This window comes from Perkinsus marinus, assembly GCF_000006405.1.
Source record: "Perkinsus marinus ATCC 50983 genomic scaffold scf_1104296964226, whole genome shotgun sequence".
Taxonomy (NCBI): Eukaryota; Perkinsozoa; order Perkinsida; family Perkinsidae; genus Perkinsus; species Perkinsus marinus.
The window spans coordinates 63,602-84,625 of NW_003204753.1; the positions used below are offsets into that span (position 1 = coordinate 63,602).

At 45.3% G+C, this 21,024-nt stretch overlaps 4 protein-coding genes across 4 annotated transcripts; 1 reads left to right on the forward strand and 3 right to left on the reverse strand.

The window, feature by feature from the left end:
• Positions 1-2,262: 2,262 nt before the first annotated feature.
• Positions 2,263-3,444, reverse strand: Pmar_PMAR003227 (proteasome A type subunit, putative; the record flags this gene model as incomplete). Its single annotated transcript, XM_002770892.1, has 7 exons — positions 2,263-2,304; positions 2,357-2,465; positions 2,512-2,661; positions 2,707-2,827; positions 2,882-2,980; positions 3,024-3,135; positions 3,313-3,444. The coding sequence occupies 7 exons, from the start codon at positions 3,442-3,444 to the stop codon at positions 2,263-2,265; spliced, it is 765 nt and encodes a 254-aa protein (XP_002770938.1).
• Positions 3,445-7,623: 4,179 nt separating this feature from the next.
• Positions 7,624-7,877, reverse strand: Pmar_PMAR003228 (hypothetical protein; the record flags this gene model as incomplete). Its single annotated transcript, XM_002770893.1, has 2 exons — positions 7,624-7,752; positions 7,803-7,877. 2 exons carry the CDS (start codon positions 7,875-7,877, stop codon positions 7,624-7,626), a joined length of 204 nt encoding a protein of 67 aa, XP_002770939.1.
• An 8,536-nt stretch (positions 7,878-16,413) lies between these two features.
• On the reverse strand, positions 16,414-18,154 carry Pmar_PMAR003229 (esterase, putative; the record flags this gene model as incomplete). Its single annotated transcript, XM_002770894.1, has 11 exons — positions 16,414-16,512; positions 16,713-16,826; positions 16,878-16,976; positions 17,023-17,148; positions 17,217-17,312; positions 17,368-17,482; positions 17,532-17,600; positions 17,644-17,736; positions 17,789-17,891; positions 17,938-18,010; positions 18,056-18,154. 11 exons carry the CDS (start codon positions 18,152-18,154, stop codon positions 16,414-16,416), a joined length of 1,086 nt encoding a protein of 361 aa, XP_002770940.1.
• Positions 18,155-20,319: 2,165 nt separating this feature from the next.
• Pmar_PMAR003230 (hypothetical protein) lies at positions 20,320-20,705 on the forward strand (the record flags this gene model as incomplete). The annotated part of the gene is made up of 3 exons (XM_002770895.1): positions 20,320-20,381; positions 20,450-20,540; positions 20,586-20,705. 3 exons carry the CDS (start codon positions 20,320-20,322, stop codon positions 20,703-20,705), a joined length of 273 nt encoding a protein of 90 aa, XP_002770941.1.
• Positions 20,706-21,024: the final 319 nt, after the last annotated feature.

Here is a 21,024-nt window from a genome sequence, read left to right on the forward strand (position 1 = left end):
ATGCGAACCAATATGCTTTTCGGTAGTCTGAGCAAATACTGGTCATGCAGAAAAGATGCCCCTCGCGAACATCGAAATTATCGAGGAAAGAGGCAGGCTGGCTTAGCAGTGCTAAGTTAGCACTCGCATCTACCCCGGCGCTGAACAAGTTCTCCCCGAGGTACCAGATGTGATGATATAGTGCGAAAGAACTCGCCTAACAACAATGCTATTTTATTGGTGGAGGAGTATGAGAGCCACGCGGCAAAAGAATTGCAGCAGAAGCGGTCGAAAGAGGAGTCTTTTTCCTCTCGTCCGACGAGCGTGAGGAATCGAAGTAGTTTCTCCCATCACTGGAGACTAGCGACCATGTACGCACTCGCAGTAAGGTAGGCACCTCAGTGGTGCTCAGCTGTTGTAGTTGCTACAAGTAGCTGTCTCGGTGATTGGTAGAGAAAAATTTGGATGTTTCTCAATATGCTTCTCTTGTAACCCTTAATAGTATCTCTATGAAGGCTCTCTAGTGGTGCCCGGGAGTGAATATTGTGTGCGGGGGGCTGTAAAGTTCATAATCAGTAATTTAGTCCGTGTTGCGTTTCCCCTGTACAATCCTTCGACACCTCTGCAAAGTCTATAACAATAGCTCCACGAAGACGCTCCGATGAGTGCCACTGCCCATGAGCAAATGTTTCTCGTGCAAAATGTCAAAGTTGCCCGTAATACTTACGTAATGCCTACTTGAGGGTTTAACTCGTGGGTATTGTTGAGTCGTCAATACGTACAATCGTACCAAACCATGAGACACAACTGTTACGATGCAAAAAGAGAGAGGATACTCGAAGATGGGACTCAATTTAACTGTGATCTCATCTGATTCAATCGCGACGTGCAAGAGCAATCATGTGTTTGGTATTCAGCATTGATCATAACTCGCGCTGTCTTCGGAGTGAATGATATATCTCACTAGAGTGCTATCACGCTTTGACCCGATACTAAGTGACTCACTTGAAGTGAGACACGAGGTGTGACACCTCTGATAGATACTTAGTAAGTGCACAGGGCATGAACATGCACCAAAATGGATATAAGACGCAATACCGTAATCGAACGAGAAATGCTATCCCATAACTATGTTTGCGCGATTGTATATTACTTGTACGAATAATGCAAAAGGGAAAGTTTGCTAATAACGCTAACAGAGACGGAGTTTGAGCGAATGAGCAAAACGCTAGTATATATTCTCGCAGGGCGTAAGTTACAAGAGAGCAAATAGCCGAAACATAAAAGTAGCGCAGCGTTGTCACATACCGGCAACTGCCAATTTGTATATTTCATGCAGGAACATCGCCCAATAGCAAACCTTAAAAGGTGCCAGACTACATAATTACAACGCAAAACATATTAAACAGCAAATGAGCAAAACTTGCCAAAATAACGAAAACGTGCGGGCGAAGCACACTTGGGCAAAAGTGCCAGCGTGTAAAACATTCCGGGGAAATATACAATGCAGCAAAAAAAGAGCAAAAAAGAGCGACTTGCTGAAAAACACTTTTGGATTCGCTACTTTCAACATTGGGTTGCTAAAACCTATACCAGAAATTGCTAGGTTGTAAATGTGGTTGCTACTTTGTAACTGAGAAAGCAGCACATACAAAAGAGCAAAAAAGTGAGACTGTCAGAAATTAAAGCATTTGGCAAATCCGCAATATTAGCAAAAAGTTGCGATTGCCGGATTGTATTACACCGCACCATTGAGTGTAAATATTTTGTATGCGAACTCTACAAACCTCTGTTATAACACCAAGTAGAGCCTCTATGTTATACCACGCAATGTGTGTATTATCGATACATTTCCTTTTGGCGGGTAATCGGATACGGAGATGTGCTTGACTTTGGTTTGAGATAATCGCACACTGCAAGCCTGACTGGCGTCGAGATTTAGCGTGCCTTAGTATTCTTGTACCTTCTTTGCAGTCGTGTAATATAGCTTTTGTTCGCCCAGGCCCATCCGGATTTCTCAGAGACGAATAAAGTTGGTTTTATTCCAATCCTATCACACCTAACTGTCCAAGTGCTTAGGGTCTTGAATGCTGCTAACAAGCGATGTATAGGGGATTCTTACTATACAGTCCTTGAATCGATAATTTGATACACGTAGGAGTATACAACATCACTAGCATAAACTCAACAGTGGCCACATTGTGGCGATGTTTTGAAACTTATGGTTCATCAACAATCAGTGGTAACAATCAATAGCTACCGGTATTTACTGATCATCACTTTTCACTCAGATGTGTCCATAGGAGCTGCACCACTCGCTTCGGGCTAACAAATTAAAACGCTGAGACGGCCCGGATGAGCAACACGGATGACTCACCTGGGTCTGATCTAGATTGGTGATGAGACTCTGCAATTCCTCGGTGTTCAGCTCCTTGAAAGGTAAGTCCTCCCCCACAATGGCGATGCTACAATTCTCGGTTGTCAGTCTAGCACGATGACAATTTGAGTATCAACAATAATAGAGATACGCACTTAGCCTCATCCTGGAGTGTCTTGGCTAGAGCCTTGAGACCATGCATAAGGAGCTCCTTCTGATCCTCGCTGTTATCGAAACCTTCATAGTTATTCTCGAGGTAAGTTCTAGCAGACTGGGAGCGACCACCAATGGCCATCGCGTAATACCTGACCACACTCTTCAGAAAGCTTAACATATTATCATCGCGCTACTCGAAGATGTTCCCACTAGGGCATGTCTCGTAAATATGGGGACCGTTCTCATCGTAGCCCGCAACCAGAAGGCCAACACCGTAGGGGCGCTTACTCGCCACCTGGGTCTTCTCCTGTGATTCTGAATATAAATAATATTGGTATGAAAGCGTAGTCATTAAACTCATATACTCACCAACACCGATCTTGTTGACCAACCTTCCGACGCTCATCGGCGTGTCGTAAGTGAACTTGTGGGACAAGCACTCATCACGCATGAAGGAGCAAATAACACCTGTGAGTACGACCTGACCAGCATAACCACGATTGATACTTACGGGCATCAGCAGTGAGGCCAGATATAGCAACACCGATATGGTCGTCGATGCGGAATATTTTCTGCTGGTAGGACGCGAGATCAGACTGTCTTCTTCGGAAGGCACACAAAATCTGCAAAAAAAACAATCAGACTTGGAATATATGTTTGGATTCCACAGCTGAGCTCAGGGTAGAACTGTGCAAAAATCAACGAGAATCTCCTGCAAGTTCATGGGAATTTTCTTACTGTCATCAACACATGTAGATGTTTTCCCACATTGCAAACAATAAGTAGCTTAGGAGCCTCACCGCGTGTTTCTTTCCTCTGAGAGCTACTACAGCAGTTCCCTGCTTCACCGCTTCCATAGCATACTCGATTTGGAATATACGACCTTGGGGTGACCAAGTAATGCAGTCGGTGTCATAAGGGTTGCGGAACATCTCCAGAAGATACAGAAAAAGTGACTAAGAATGGCTCGCACGAAGTGAGAACTCAAGAAAGAGGAAATGGGAACCGAATATGAAGCTTGCATCGGCGTGTGCATGCGTGCAGCATGTGCCTAGTTTGTATAAAATCATGAGCGACCCTGGGAGACCAACTTCCATGGTTGTCAAGCACGAGTATATGTGCAAGGTCCTCCTCCACGATGCTCGATACCTCTGCAACATTCCTTATAATGAGGGATATAACATAATAATACAAACATCATATTGAGAAATTCATATATTGATATTTCCTGAATAATACCATATTCCTGTGATCAACTCCATATTACATACTTATATCAGTTCTAATATTGATAGATTTACTACACTGTTCTACCTTGTTACATGACCTACATTTCCTACACCTCCAAGACATGTGTTCGTATGCCTTCTGATCCTGATAGCGGCTCATTACCCAACAGTGAGGATATATAATATCCTACTTTGGGAAAGACGATCTACTGTGAAAAGACAAGTACCACATCCTACCTTCCTAGCTAGCCACAATTACTCGTACTCCTCTTCGATCTCATCGACCATTCTCGAACGAATACTACCACAAGTTCACTCGAAAGTTCATCGTGAAGATAAAACTCCATAGTCATCACCATACTCTCAGCTTGAACCACTACGACCGACGAAGGCAGCCAGAGAGATCAACACGGACGGCTCCAGACAACTGCAAGTGCTCACGAGATTCTTACCGGGCATATAGTCGATGATAACCATCCCTTCCTCACAAGCCCTCTCCTATAGACCCCCGATGTTGCTTGGAGAGGGTTCGATGGTAACTCACAGAGCAGTAACGAGACGCAGTCTGAAGGGCCTAGAAATTCAACACCATACCGTCGTCGAGTAGTCACAATATCCTTATTGTCACCCAGATGCCGCATATCATCTGAATAGACATCTGCGTGTCAATAGTCGAATTACACTGTGCCTCGCGAAGCAATACCGTCTGAGAGAATATGAGATACCCCGCGATAACTACAGTGTGCCATACCCTAGTGACCGATCGTCCGAGCCATCCACACGACTACTCCATTCGACTTGTTGCCCCATGTTACACTTCAACTACCCGCTAGGATCTTTACCTCTTCCAGCCTGGAAGGACTCGATAAACTTTGAATGTTGTGGAGGTTTTGTAAGAAGAGTTATCGTGTAAGGAATATGTGTTCTTCCGTGTAACCCACAACCATTGGGTCCAAACAGCCATTTCCGATCGAACCGCTGTTACATACCGGAATACCAAACCGGCATCGTAGGATTCCTAACAAAGACCATACCCTTCGCTGATTCAACCATCCTTTGATAGGAAATCGATAAGAATGGCGTGCGCGAGTGAAAACGGTTTTCTGGGGGGTGATTTCGCCAAAATGACACCTAACGGATTTCTGGACATGTTTGTAAGGCGGTATATTGGCAGGGACAGACTCGAACAATTTGAGGAAATACCAGGTATCTCAATTGCGCATCTTCATTGTTTGTTTCGTGAGACTTGTTCTTACATGAGTTATTCATGATGAGTATTAATTAGTTGTCATCTCGTTGTTGGGTTTAGTATGGCTCCTACGGATGACGATCAAGACACTGCTGATTTCGTCCGAGGCTTGAGCACGTGGCGTAACTGTAGGGATGTGTTGCGCGTCCTTCAGCTCTCCTATAACCTGATGCACGTGGCGTGCAGTCAGTTCCTTGTGCTGTTGAAGTCGACTCAACAGCACAAGGCCGGTGGTATTTCGCAGTATCAGCCAGACTATTGGATATTGCGCCATGGTGATGGAGCTACGTTAAGGCATTCCACTTTCAAGCGGGAGTTTGACGAATACGGGAATCGGCCTTCACTGTTTATTTGTGCGGCTTTCATGAGCAGGATCAACAAGATGCGGACTAGGGACATCGTATTTGGCATAAAGACGCGCCTATCGGTGTTGATCAATCATGTTGTACTGCCCGTTGACCACCCGGGATACAGCCTTTCGTGCTTGCTGGAGGCGTTTTTGGGTGGTATGGAATGGGAGTCGTACGATTATTCAGAATTGGGTAGACTCTTTCCTGCTGTAGTGAAAGATGGTGCAGCTGGTAGCTACACGGATTACGAAATATGTTTAGAGATGGCGGTCCGCCATTAGCGGAGGGTTTTCGATCCCTCCAGTTTATGCCCGATTACATCCTTTCGACATTACGACTCAATTCCTCCGCCCAGCGGCAGAAGGGAGATCAGATTTACTGGGACGGGAGATTTACGGGGGATTTACCTTGATCAGTACTTCATTCTTCCCACATCGACTTGGTCGCCTATGTATTGGGCTGCGCTCGCTGGTGAGCGTCATCGAACGAACAATGCGGCCGAAGCGTTGCATTCCAGTGTGGGGAAATATGCACGAAGCTAGCTACAGATGTAGCTAGCTAGATGTAGTAGCCGAGGAATACACGAGATGTGAGGAAAATTTGTTTTGGACTCTGGGGACAGATGTATCATCGATTAAGGCCGTCCCAACAATCAACTCCTTATTTATGGATTTACTGTAACCACCTATATTGTGTTCAGTATTATGGAGGTTTGGGTGGTTGCCACTGGTTTATCAAACCCGTGGCGCTTCTAAACTTTATCTCCTATATACAACATCCTAGTTATAACACCAGGTCAACCACGGAGGTCAATAAACTAGGGTGTTGTGAAACAACTCATATGGAGATAATCTAGAAGCCCTCCCAATAAACCGCCCAAACCAGTTCATCAAGTTTCCGACATCAAGTTAATGTCCTTAGCATATGTTGCACTCGAACACCGACAACTATGACCTGTAAACTTCATCATATCGTCAATTTCTTGCTTGGAGAAATCAAAACGCTTCGACAGTTCCATACCAAGTTGTCGAGCACTCGTCGGCAACTTCTAATAGATCTTACCAGATATTCTCAAGCATGCTGGTACACTTACAACAATCTTTGCCATACGGTGCACCACACAACATAATCCTCTATGCATACGCTGATCCTTAAAATGCACACAATCACGTACTATAGTCTCAGAGGAACCCATTTTGGTAACACCCAACTCAATCTCTATAGTCATACCTATCGATCCTTTAGATGCACCATCAATAACTTCGAATTTCCAATAACTCTCCACGTCGTAGAGCTAATGAAATGCCTATTAGGATAGCATCCTTGGTTTGTTCAAGTTCCACCGTTCTCAACACACCAACCGGTAATTTGAACAAACTTCCCGCTAGTTTTCCGGTATCGACGGAGGCTCCGTCACGGAGCTTGCCTCTTTTTCATCTGAGGTTTTATCTTACACGCCGATTGCAGCGTCCGAGCTTCCAGCTTTTCATCCGATGTCGAAATATCACCGAAACCATGTAACTGGTTGAGTGTCTTCAATCCCGATGTGTATTTCGATATCGTTGTGTACTGCAAATTTATTGATTCCACTAAACCCCTCACAAACGCAACTTCAAACCAGACAATGGGAATTCCATTCCCATGGATTTATATTATTTATACGCAGATTCATAACCTTTCTTTTGTTTCTGCTGATATATAAAGCCCTAGGAAATCAAGGAGATTCTTTCTCCCTCCTTCCGTTTCCGCCCTAGCTTGATGAGAGGCCCACTCAGCAGACTTGGAGAACATCTACTTTGATGCAAAATATTTCAACAGTTATTCAACACAACAAACAAACGCAACAAATTACTTTCAAATTATATTCTGTTGATGACGGGAAATCCGTTTCCTATTCGACACACACCGAGTATCAACTACTAACATCGGATTATATCCCAGTTAAAAGAACACTCACAGAAAACTTCCAACCTCACACAAGAATCTTGTGACAAGATACCCGTATTAAGTTAATACTATTGAGTATCGGGCATACATCACAACCGGCTATCGTTTAGCTGCCAATGGCACACCTTTGCAAGACGCTCAGGCTCTAGGCTCTAGCCAGAAAGATAGAGAATGCCTGATGATCTTCCATCTTGACCTCATCATGCACAGGGGAAAATTGCAACAGTCTCATGCATAACATCATTCGCTGACGATAACGTCGATCAAACAACTGTGCTTTACCAAAACCGTGTTTATTTGATATCGAAGCAAACCTCGCAGCATACTCAGTGAGTATTACTCACAGACATGTATCAAGTCACCCTTACCCTCAAGAACATATATAGTGAAAGCCCACCGCAACATCAATGGAAGCCATTGCTCAAAGGTATTAGGAGGTTTCTTCTCAGTCTTGCTCTTCTCAGTCTAACAGCGATAACATCGGCCTGAGGCTGTTCGGCATCATTATCCAATACGGCACCCATAGCGACAGCACAAGCATCTACCATTTCCCCCAACAATTCGGCATCATCAACCGCTGCCTTCAACATTCTCAAAGAGTCGACCGAAAAGGATGGTTGAGTTAATGTCTCAACTATGGTCCCAGACAGATGGTCCATGTCGACGTCAACAACGGTGCATCCATATTTCAAGACAAAATATCGAGGAAAGGAACTAAATTAAAGAGATAAACAAAATACGAGGGCAATTCAAGAATAACGCCACTCAAAGGCGGCTGGAGCTCGAAATCACCATGAAGATGGATCAGAACAAAATAAACGAGCAGTAATGTGAAAGAATAATAACACTCATGATAAACATGTATGTGATTAGAAAATCATCACGACTACTTAGTACGCGAAGCTAGTAGTTTGCACAAATCTAGCGTCGCACTACCCGAATCGATCGACTTGAAAACGGTACCCTTTATCCACCACACAACAAATTAACCCCTAATCAGGGATCGACCATCCAACCACACATGGATTCCGACAACTGTCGACCGCATACTTGTTCAACACCGAGCAAACTCCCCCAACACGGGGACACATCCATTAGCGCACCAGACAGGTGACTAACCAACCACTACCGCAACACAAGGCAACTTCAAATGAACAGTAAACAGAACATACATGTGCATAACTTACCATACCTATCTATGTCGGACCAATACCATAATCGGACCCATTCAGTTGGACTGAAATAACAAGGGTTCAGAGACGTAACAAAACGAGAAGCAAACCGACAAGGCAATAACAAATTGTACAAGAAAACAGAGAGGAAACAATCGAATGCTCAGATGCTAGCCTCAACAATAAAACATCATAGTTGAGTTTCCAGGAACACCACGAGGAGGTCTCTGAGCTCGTTCCCATCTAACAGTAAATCTCAATACATTCGTCCTTGAACTAGCCCCATAAATAGACCTTCATCGATCAGCCGTGAAAACCTTGCACGTTTCGAGAGACAATTCTTGAGCTTAGCCTTTGGTTCCACTACATAAATACAAATATAGTTATCATAACAACAGGAGTTTCAGAGGGGTCCTCATAGTGCGAATTAGCTATTTAAGAGTTAGACCCTAACTGGCAAATCTCATGTGCGATTGCACTACTCAGCTTAGTAGCCGATCGCGCTGCACGCGTGCTGGAGGTGAAACCGTCAATTCCACGGTGTTGGTCAAGTTGTCAATGTATAACTCGTAGAACTCAATGCAGAGTAGGTTGAGGTGCAGCAGTATACAAAGCGTCAATGTGGGCCTTATGTTCGCTATGTGCTTACGTACACATCTATACTAAGTTGAGCAAGATAGCACAAGATAGCAAGAATAAGCTGCGACTAGTAAGTTGGTCAACACTCCGGGGGGGTTTCGGTCGGAGGTTGAGACGACAGGACAATGATAGAGAATCGGGACTGATATTCAGACTTTGAGATAACTTCATAATGAGCATAAGACTGACTGACTGACTAACTAACAATAATCATATGATTCATCATCCTCAACATCCATAACTTTTTTCAAATTCCCGATATATTCATACTTGACATCATTATCGGTAAGAGACTTGACGATAGCAGCAATAACACCGTTAATACCAACCAGAATATAGATATCACTTAGCCAACGTTGAGAGAGTTTATGACTGAGACAGTCGAAGTTGTATCTGACGACTTTATCACCAACAGTGAGCTTAGTGAAATCGGATCTCAATGTAGTAGTAGCTCCATAAACATCTCTTGATCTCAAGGAAGTCTCCAAGTTCTCAGTGATCCATTGATGGGTGTCAGTAATAGCTTGAGAGTATTCTAATAGTAGTTGAGTTACCTCACGCGTAGTAGGGATTGGCAGTGGTAACATATCATCAAGAGATTGCTTACCTTCAGAGCTTAGGGAACGTAACGGACATATAATAGGCGGTAAAGCTCTACCATAAATGAAGTGACCATCGACCGCGAACAGAGAGCTTCCCAAGGAGGGTCGGCAAACGTTATTGCATAAATAAACAGCTCTAGGAAGAAGTCGATACCAATCAGCTTGTAAGCCGGGGGAACCACTCTTCTGCAATAGACCACGTAAGATACGGTTGATAGAGTGATGTTTCGCTTCATGCCATCCGCTAAGATAACTCGTATGTCCTGGACAACGGGACCATCTAATACCGGTCGCTTTGGTCCATGCCACGACTTCGGAAGAACTGAACCTCGCATCAGAATCAGATAAAATACCCATCACATATCCATGCTCAAGCATGATAGAATCAAGGGCTTCGACTAAAGCATTAGCTGGGCAATGATCCTTAACCACTCTTTGTACAATGTAACCCGAATAACTGTCAACGCATATCAGAGCCATGATACTGTCATGATCAGCAGATCTTACACCTGGTTGGGAATGTGGACCTATCAAGTCAATACCCACGATCTCCCAGACACGAGTAGTTCTTAAGAGCTTGCGACCTAACTGATGCCTTCTTGTACGATTGCCACGTTGACAAATGCAAATAGGGCAACGATGCTCAATAGAACGGAACAACCGCACCTTTCCACAATCATAACGATCCATCACGGTACGAAATAGGCGATAATGGTTTATATGCCCAAAATAACGATGCAATACTTCAGCCACTTCACGGCATAACTTAGATGGCACAACAATAGCACCGGTAACCCGATTCCTCACATAAGATTGATCACCATCTTCATCAACAGTAACTAGCTCAAACTTACGTAACACACGTGAACTGATGGGCCCAGATTGATCAAAGAAAGGTTTAAGAATGGGATCTACACGCTGTTCTCTCAGGATTTTACTCCTAAGATCATCATCAATAGCATCATCTATAACGAGAAAATAATCTCCACTACGTTCACTAACAACTGGAGGGACGGAAGATACAATACCATCATCATTCCGGCGGCGGGCAGAATTAATAGACTCCAATACGGAATGATCGACAAAAGGTGGATATAGCGATGAACCTCTCGAAAATATATCACTCACATTCATACTACCGGGAATGTGATATACTGAACCACCATTCTGAAGTAATATATCAGCAATAGTTCTAAGATTATCAACTTCCCACTTAGGCATATCTTTCAATAGTGGCTCAACATTAGGAAAAATACCTAAAGTTTTACGTATACGGTAATAGTTAGCCTCATTATCAGTAAATAATAGAGGACGAACTCTGATATTGGGAAGGATACTAGTGAGAGCCTTAATCACATCCTTGAAACTGTGCAGTACTTGCACACAAGCAAGTAGCTCTTTACGGACTATCGTCCAACACATACGACCACGATCAATGAGGCGTGAATGGCAAAAAATAGGATTCAGCACTGTATCCGTGATAACATTAGCCGTAGCATAAACACTTGAATCCGCGAAGCAATACATTATTCCGTCCGACAGAAAAGAAAGATATCTAGGAATTGGGGGAGATCTACGAAATGACTCCATCAATTCTAGTAAAGTCTTGAATGTAGTAGTGGAAATAAAAGCATCAACATCAGCATTATCATCAGCTTCTCTTCTCAAACACATACGCATCGCTAAGATAATGTGGCTTGAGACACCGCAAGGGTCATAGAATCTGGCTATCCAACTCATCACATCCCTTTGAGTGAGGGACACTATAGACTTATCACTCTTCTCACTATGCAAAATAGGTGGTAATAGAGGGCCTTCTTGATTACCCACCGTATCATTAGGATGCCAAAGTAGACCAAGGACTTTATGAGGCTTCAATGTCGGAGGGCGAACAACTCTCTTGCTCTCCTGACAATTGAATCCATGAGACTTACACACCGACAAGAGGCAAGCAATAGCCTCGTCTAACAAAGATTGAGAAGCAGCTCCTACTATGAGGTCGTCCATATAAGGGGAAAATGCGACATGATACTCACCATCAGGAAGCTCAGGATGCCGAGATTTGAACAACTGATTAGCTTCATTACACATCAATTGCATCGCATGTAAAAGAGCGGCAGCTGAATGTGGAGCGCCCATTGGAGGAGCTGTCATACGATAAAGTGCTCCTTTCCAGGGCAAGCAGAACATAAAGGCTACATCACTGCTGTTACGGAGCATATAAAAAGCTTTCTCCAAATCTAGCACTGCAACGTGGGAGAATGCTCTAAACGTAAGAATAGATGGGATAGTGCTACGAAGTATGGCATCCTGAGGTGACTTAACAGCTCCTAGTCCAGAGCCAATAATATGTCTATACTGAGATCCCCTAAGGACTGGCCTCACAGGAGTGCTGGTACTAGTCGTACTTAGTACAGGGTAGTGAGGGATAATACCGGAAACTTTATGATAATCATTCGGATCGACCTTAACCAAAATATTACGTCGAATATACTCATCGAATACTTGAGAATACTTATCAAATAAACCAGAATCATATAGTCTTTTAGCAAGACGATTATCACTAGAGATTACTTTATCAATATCATTAATCGATGGTTTGGGAGGACGCTTTTCGGAAACCCATGGAACCCCATACGTGAATCTCTCGACATCAATAACATTATCATGCTCATCAATATGAGTATCAGAAGTGAGACCTTTATAAACCGTAACATTATAATCAGAGACACTCGATTCAACTGATTCTACGGTCAGAAGAGACTCTACGAAGGACTTATCAAACTTTGTGGGGTTTTCAATATTCCAAGGATCCGACGCATCTACTTCCCAAGGCTCTTCAGAATCAACCATCAAAAATGCTAAATGCGAATCCTCATCTCTATCCCCATCCTTGGCTAAACGACCATCAATTGGTAACTCTGAACGATTCGAATAGCGAGCTGAAGAGTCAGTATCCGGGGGCACATGATTAGGCTTCTTCTCTTCTTTTGATGCATCTCTTCTTCTATTGGCAGCTATAGAACGGACATCTGACTCTGAAGTGTCAGCTCGTAACAACAATTGATCGTTGGATAAATAAAGTAGGAGGTTCAAATCACGCATACATGATAGGCCAAGGATTAGTGGGAAAGCGAGCGAGGAATACACGATACACCAGGTGGAAACGGTCTTATGAGGTGTACCAATAGTCAAAAGAACGCTCTCATTGCTAGAGAAACTCCTATTATCAGCGACCGTAACAGAGTAGTTAACACATTTCCGAGCTTTTACATAGCCAGACGGTAGAGTCTCTAAGAAAGACTTCTTAATGAAGCATCTTACTGCTCCTGTATCTAGGAGCGCTCTACAATCATATTTCTCCTCTGACACATCAGAGCATATAGAGATAGTGGACATCAGTGGAGCAGCCTTAGTGGACTGATCATCTACTTTTGTAGTAATAGGGCCTTGGAAGGATGCAGAACATGCTGGGAGACAGGTCTCATCAACTATGGCGTCTACGGCCATCGAAACCCACGTTGCCTCATTAATGGAGGCCTTTGGAGGCGTCATGGATCTCACTGTTTGAGCATTCTGCATCTCCTCTGTCATATCTTCTGACGGGATAGCATTGGAAGACGTCGTTCGAGATTGGGTAGTAGCAGCTGTTGCATCTGCTGGTGCCGTAGATGATGATGTCGTTGGGACCGCATTTCTGCAAGCACTTGCAAGGTGATTTCGACCACCACACCTTCGACAGGTCACTCTTCTCTGAGAGGTTAGAATACGGCATGCATCACGTCTATGACCACTACGACCGCAACAGAGGCATCTCTTCTCATAAGCAGCAGGAGACGGACTCGGGCATTGTTCTGTAGAGTGACCACTTTGCCAACATCTCAGACACTTATTCTCACGGCGTAGTTTTTCAAAATCGACAAAGAAGCGTTGACTTTGTGCTTCAATAGTAGGAATTGCATCAACTGCTTGCAATGGGGTTGACGATTGCTTAAACTCACTGGTTACTACTGGTGACGATTGAAGCTCCAATGAACGTGAACGACTTAACATCAGAAGGCGAGCCCTCCGGAAAGGGACGCTATCAAGTCTATATGCTAATATCCAATCATTGTAAGGGGGCCTTAAGGTAGCACAATACAAGTCATATAACTCATCATCAGTAACGACACTACCTTGGAGCTTCAACCTAGATACGATCGACTCAACTTCTTGAAAAAAGTTAAGTAAAGAGACATCTGATCGATGAACTAATGTGTTCAACCGCTTACGCAATCGACTATTGTCACCAGCATCGTAATACAAAGTATGCAATTCCTTTTTCAAATCATCATACAACGACGAAACGGGAAGTAAGGATAGATCACGATCTTGTAACACATCTTTTACACTACTATCCAAACTGTAATAGAGAACAAAGTATGCCGTGGCAGACTTTTCATCAATAGCTGTCTGCTTCAGCAATCTAGTAATCTGAGCTAAATGCCCGGTTATAGTAGGGCCATCTCTGCTAACCTTCCATGGTTTCGCAGCCAGACCATTGTTGACAATCTCCAACCGTGCCTCCTTCTTCTCATCCCTGTAACCACGACCACGACCACCATAGCCCTCATGCTGCGCTGACCTCTCCTGAAGTACTGGGGATACAGCTTCATGTGAGGTCCCTCTAGGGGGGGTCTCACGAGGGGGCGTGAACTGGGTGTTCGAGGGTGGAGTTAACTGAGCTCCAGACTTCCTTCTTGCAGTACGACCCATGGTAGGATTCTCGGATGATTGTTGGTCAAGTTGTCAATGTATAACTCGTAGAACTCAATGCAGAGTAGGTTGAGGTGCAGCAGTATACAAAGCGTCAATGTGGGCCTTATGTTCGCTATGTGCTTACGTACACATCTATACTAAGTTGAGCAAGATAGCACAAGATAGCAAGAATAAGCTGCGACTAGTAAGTTGGTCAACAACGGCGTGAGCCTCGCGGCGCCATCGCTACGTGCTGATACGACTCTTATCATGAGGAATAAGGGCACTGCCAGAATCTTCGAGTAATAGTATTACTGTATTACTGTAATACAAGTACATGGCATTTAAGGATGGTTTGCCGGCTGATCTCGATGAGATCGGTAAACTCGACATAGGGCCAGCTCCGAATCCAGTGAGGTGCCGTACTTTGCTCCAATCTCTGGAAAGGCACATTTATGTCGAGACTCATCGATGTTGCAGAGAGTTAGCTGAACGAATGGAAAAGGACAAGAAGAACATCATAAGGATGCACGTAGCCAGGCTACGTGCATCCTTGTGAAACCCTTGGCAAGGGTTTTACAAAACAGGACTGCGTCAGCCTGTCCAAGGACGGAGGGTACTTCAACTCAAGGACTGGCGAAAGATTCTGCGAACTAGACTTAGAACGTGGCAAAGACGAGGGCACCCACGTACACCATGGGTGGGATGTCGCACGTAGACTCGAATTGTGTGCCCAGGATGCTCACAAGCTTGTCGGCCTTCGCAGCCTAATGCATGCTGAGATACCGAGTCATTTTGGATCGAGCTATGAGCGCATAAGAGAGGCCGCGGAGGTACTAAAAGTCCCATTTCTTGTGCCGGTGGCATTCTGCAAGACACGGTGGTGCAGTTCGGAAAGGCGGGTATTTTTGAACTTCAAGAATAATTTGCTGGCCATACATCGAGTGGACGGTGGAGAACCATAAGCGGCATACCTCGATCATAGGTGGGCCTTCACATTCGCGTTCATGTTTGACATCCTCCACCATATGTCCCTTGCTTCAATGGTCTCTCAAACTGTGCACCTACGACCTTGGCAGGTGACCTGCCGCAGGTCTGGAGAAGTTTATGCGATAATCGTGATAAGGTAGCCTCGACCAAACCTGAACCCAAACCTGCCATCCGCAGGTTTGGCCCAAACCTGCGAGTTTCACCAAATTTCTGGCGGTTTCCCGGCGAGCGGACTTGGCGGCCAATTCCGTGCAGATTTCAGCGGATGCGCTGAATTCTGTACGGCGAGCCGACCAGCTTGGCGAAATCCCGTAGAACCCTGGCCGTATCACGCATATCGCCAAGTTGTTCAAATTTCCTAGATACAAGGACTCTCCAAAGTTGGTGAGCTGGCGAAACCAGGTGTTCCGTTTCTGGGAAACAAATGACCTGGTAGATCTTCTTTACAATGAAGCACCATTGGATTGAGGTCCCTGAATGCTTCAAAATGGTGCCCGAGCTTGTCTAGTATTCGCACGCATTGAGAAACCACGACCACCCTGTATGTTCGACATAGTAGTTGTTGTACAAAAACTGATATATTATCCAACATTAGCATTCACCAAATCCGAATAGTATTCGGCAAATACCACCATCGCTCGAGATGGGTCGAGAGAGCTGCTTGAGTAGAGATATCCTGGCCGATACTATTCATTCACCACTCAACATGGGAGGCGTTAATAGACAATGATGCTGAGATTGAAGTAAATTATGAAAGACTTTGAGGCTGCTCACGGAACGAGCAGAGGAACACCGTTCGGAATCACTACAAGGGCGGCAACGGCGCACAGGCATTGCATGAAATGTACATATATCTATGACGGCGTTTGCTCCAACGATTCAAAGAACACAGCTTCCCATCACGAGAGTGGATTCGCTTCGTCAGGTGATACATACACCTGAGTGTGGCGTTGTATCTATAACATCATGATGAATTATCGGTCTTGCTACCCATAGGCACTCACAAAATCGGCAATATCCGACAACGAGCGATTGGGAGCCTCATCTGGCCCACAGCAGAAGCTGAACAGCTGGAACACATGAACCTGATAAATCGACATAGTAATCAGTCCAAGTTCATACTTGAAGTGTAGACCCTCCCTTCCATCACTGTGGGGCAAGCCGGCGTGGTCTCGATAACACGAATTTCAGTCATACTCACGCATCGACTACGGTAAAATGTTGGAATATTCTCCTCAGTATATTGATTCCCTGATCCACTATCGATGCTGCTATCGAGTACTACCATATCCTCAAACTCGCGGTATTGAAGTTCGACGCTCTCCGACTTCTGAGCTGAAAACTTAGCTGCAAAGCGTTCTATTTGGGGGAGGAGGAGCTCAGCTTGCCCTGCATGTATCTGTTACAATACGAACATAGTGGGATATGTGCTTATGGTAACTAACATCACCAGCATGTGAGGCAAACCCCTGAGATCAGCATACATGGCCGAGATGCGTGGATCGTCTGCAGAGATGTCACCAATTGCAAGTTGCGCGAATTCAACCACCTGGAAATGAGTCCCCCACGATGAACTACACACAATGAGTCCTCACCAGGTCTGCTGGGATGTAATCAACGCAGGCGTATGAAGATACACCCTCATTGCTCGAACGTCGTCGTCGTCCACCACTAGACTTCCGTCGACCTCTGCTAGTTACGCTCTCTGATCCAGGAAGTTTCTGAGAGATGCGTCATAGTTGAATTATGTATGACCCTATACGATCGATGCACAGTGTTTATATATTACCCTGGGGGTTTGCTGGGGAGTCTGTTCGAAGTAGTCAACTTTATCAGTCAAATCAACCCAAGGAGATAGCAGACAGGCACACCCTGGGAGAGGAATCTGAAACATGACGCCAGGCTTCCTGATCAATTTCGCCAAACTCCCAGGATCTCACCCGTTTATCCCTGAGTTGGACTAGTGCAAGTACGACCATATCGCCACCGGCCGAGTCGCCAGCTATGGCGATGCGCTCAGGCGAAACTCCCATATTCGATATCAAATAACGATACCTGTGATGATAAGAATAGCAGATGTCGATCAAAAGCTAGTACTGCTCACATGCACTCTACATCCGAGGTTGATTCTATGAGTGTACTCTCGGGCGGCTGTCGATAGTTAACACAGCACCTACATAAAGACTCCTCATAAGCTCGACACATGTCATCCTCACAAGATGCAGTTCTCAGTCTTCAAGGCAAGAGTGTAGAGAAGATGGCGATGTGTGCCAGTACTACATAAACAGAAGCCACCACCATGGACGTATCTATTCAATGACCACAGTCTGGGTATATGAATACGGGGACTTCCTATACTACAATATGACCGTATTTCGCTGTAGCTCCTCCTTAGTGGGGCAGTCCTTGAGGACATGACTACTCTGATCCCGTTCTGGTGTGACACGTTTCGGCCAAATCCAATCTATGAGGACAGTATGCATATGAGCCGCTGTTGTAGGAGTGCATACCTATCTTAACAGGTTGGTGTAGTCGATTGTCCGAATCACGTTCTTGGAAAGCTATGTACTGCTTGCATCGAAACTAAGGGGAAAGTAGTAGTGAATAATCACAAGTGCATCGCCCTACCACACCACTAGGGAGGAGGACGTTGGGTATGGTCGTATTAGCGATGGCTCGGACCGCTCGCAAGTCGTGCCGAGGTGCGTTCTTACCAGCTGATCTCATCACACTGATATACCTGAATCGATTCGGTGTCGGACTATGTCTCAAACACCTCCCTCAGCACGTTTCCATTTGGGTGTTCCAAGTTCTCCTCTTTGGTTTATGGAACATTCGACGAATGGGAACCTGATTATTCAACCACATGTGCAGCTCCCATACCGCCCATTTGCCAACTTCTGAGTATTCACCTTCAGACTCGTGGCAGTAGTGTTATGCCATAGTCTTTTCACAGGAACAATTCCACGCAAAATCGACTTGCCACAGAGATAAGAGATTTCTACTTAGAGTTTTCAGTTCTGAGTATTCAAGCTAACGCGATAGAGTTTATAATTAGCCGTGGGCGTGGTATGACCTTCATCATGACACCTGCAGCCCTAGGGGCCAGAGTCAAAGACCGCCAACTCTCCCCCCATGTCATCTGTTTCTTTATCTTCTTCTCGACCTCTACTGGATCCTCTCCCAATGAAGGTAGCCCTAACAGTAGGATTAGATCCCCCCAGTCGGCTCGGTAGTACCACTCTCGTTGGCAGACGATTCGCTAGGAGGAGGCATCACTGATACCGCGCTCACGGGGCCCGGCAAGTGGTTCGAGCCTTCTCCCTCATCATGCCCATTCCAGGTCGTCCCCTCATTTTCTATTCTCCCGACACCTTCAGCGGATACTCCTACAACAACTCGCCCCTCAGAAGGCGTGTCTGTTGAAGCCGGTCCCTCCTTGTCTGAGCTTGCACCAACGTCAGCGTCCCTCTCATTGTCACCTCGTGCTTGCTCCGTCCTAGTGTCATCCGACGATTGGTCCTCCCCATCATGTGTTTTCTGGCCTTCACCCTCCCATGATGGTGAACTAGTATCAGACATCCCTTCGACGGCGGCCTCTTCCCCCACTCGTTTAGCATCATCTACACTGTCACAGTCGTGGAAGTCGGCCTCATCAGGAGAGCTAACCCCTGCTGGGTCAACTGATACTGGTGATGACATTATCAACAACAACCTAATCGATGTTAAAATACTCTGAAGAAGAATCATAGTTTGAGGCGCGCGCTGACTGCTCGAGCTGGGACGAAAAGCGTAAGATATGATTGATTGAGTCTGATACTTGACAAGCAACTTAGAGAGTAAACTCGAGAAGTGCTCAACTCCACTACGTTAAGGAGCTCTTCAACTCAAGGTGAACTGTAATAAGAAAGGGACTATTATAGGGACAGGCCTATTATTCTCATATATCGTCAGTTTATAGTCGCCGGAGTCTTGGTGACCCTTTTAGTTATTGTTTGGTTCTTCTTCCTTGATACTATGCATCGTGATGAGATGAGTCAAGTCTTCCGATTAAGGTTACTAGTGCGGTATGTTTAGTAGCTGCCGCTGGCTATGGTGCTTATAAGATCTACCAAAACCAATGGAATGACCTCCATTATGGGGGTGATGAAACACCGCCCAACACGCCCGTAGATCAAGTTGAAGATCTATCGAGGGTAGAAAGTGCATTCTCGGATCCGCTAGAGGCAGCTCCTACTCCACAGAAGATATTCAATACACCTAAAGAGCCCTCAGTAACAGCGTAGGGTTTGCTTTTCGACAGATGGAGAAGCGAGGGAGTTGGTGTCCTCGCTGATAGGTCCGACCTGCATCCGGTTTGAAGCCTAACGCCCAGCCGGAGAAGGGGGAGAATCCTACTAGTGGGAGCGGGAATGACCAGGCCACCTAGGAAGTACTAATTCACACTGTTGGTTTTATCGGCATCATTTGTACAGCACACATCACAATGGAAGTCTATTGGACCAATCACGTTCGCTGAGAGGTAGCAAAGAGAAGTTGGTTGACGGTACAAGTGGGCAGGTACAAGAGACTCCACGCTGTAGTGCCACTGGATCCTCATCAGTTTATTACGTAATGTCGCAGCTCAGTACCCCCAGCTGGTAGACCGCTTACGTGCACTGATCGCTGAGGTAGCACAATACAGCCTAACTCCTCACGAGGCAGTCTCGTGCCCAGGTACGTGTCCGAATGGGAGTCTGGCCTCTGCAACGGCAAACAACTATCAAATGCTTCATCGTTTGTCACTAGTGAGTGGTTGTTCTACCACACTCGTGAGGTTTATACTTTCTTTTACACCTGCTTGATGAGTTCGAACATGTCCAGAGCTGACGTGGTCCGGGGTCTCGGGCTACATGAACTCAGCCTTCACTGATGAGAAGGAGATGGCCAACAGGCTGGCTAGAACCTTCAGAAGGTGACCACCTCTTGAGGTGTCGATATCTTGTATTGTCGATTGTTTTCGGCATTCTGGGATTTGCATAGGGGAGATCTTCAGAAGCGCCCACCGAAGTATTCATTTGTCTTCGCCAGATTGTCTGAGTTACGGTCGAGAATGTGCGGTTTCCTACCTAAAGTCGGACCCAGAGGCTTGGCATTCTCGCATTAGGATGTGCTTCAGACGACACAGGCTGAGTTCGCCTCTCGTTTGGATTTGGAGCTCGTCAAGCAGCAGATAGAGCACCACGCCTTTGATCGTGAGACCTTCGTACAGGTAGACAGTAGCCTACACTGTGGTTGAGTGGTACGAGGATGATATAATGACGAAACCCTCTCTTTATGGATATGCTGAGCTTGGAGTATTCGATCTTCAATTTGTGAGGCTGTTGATGTTAAGGATGGTCTGAAGGGGTTTCATGAGGAGATAGTCTATTCTAGTCTGTATGGAAATAGAGAAAACGCATGAAGATCGAGATCATCTTGTGACCCTCACGAGTGGACATGGCGCGAATACAATACAACACCGAGAGGGTTGACAATCGTTCTTATGATATTTCTTCCATGGAGACTCTCAGTCGATATGACGTTGTGTTGATTTTTCTCATGTCGAATGCTTCGTT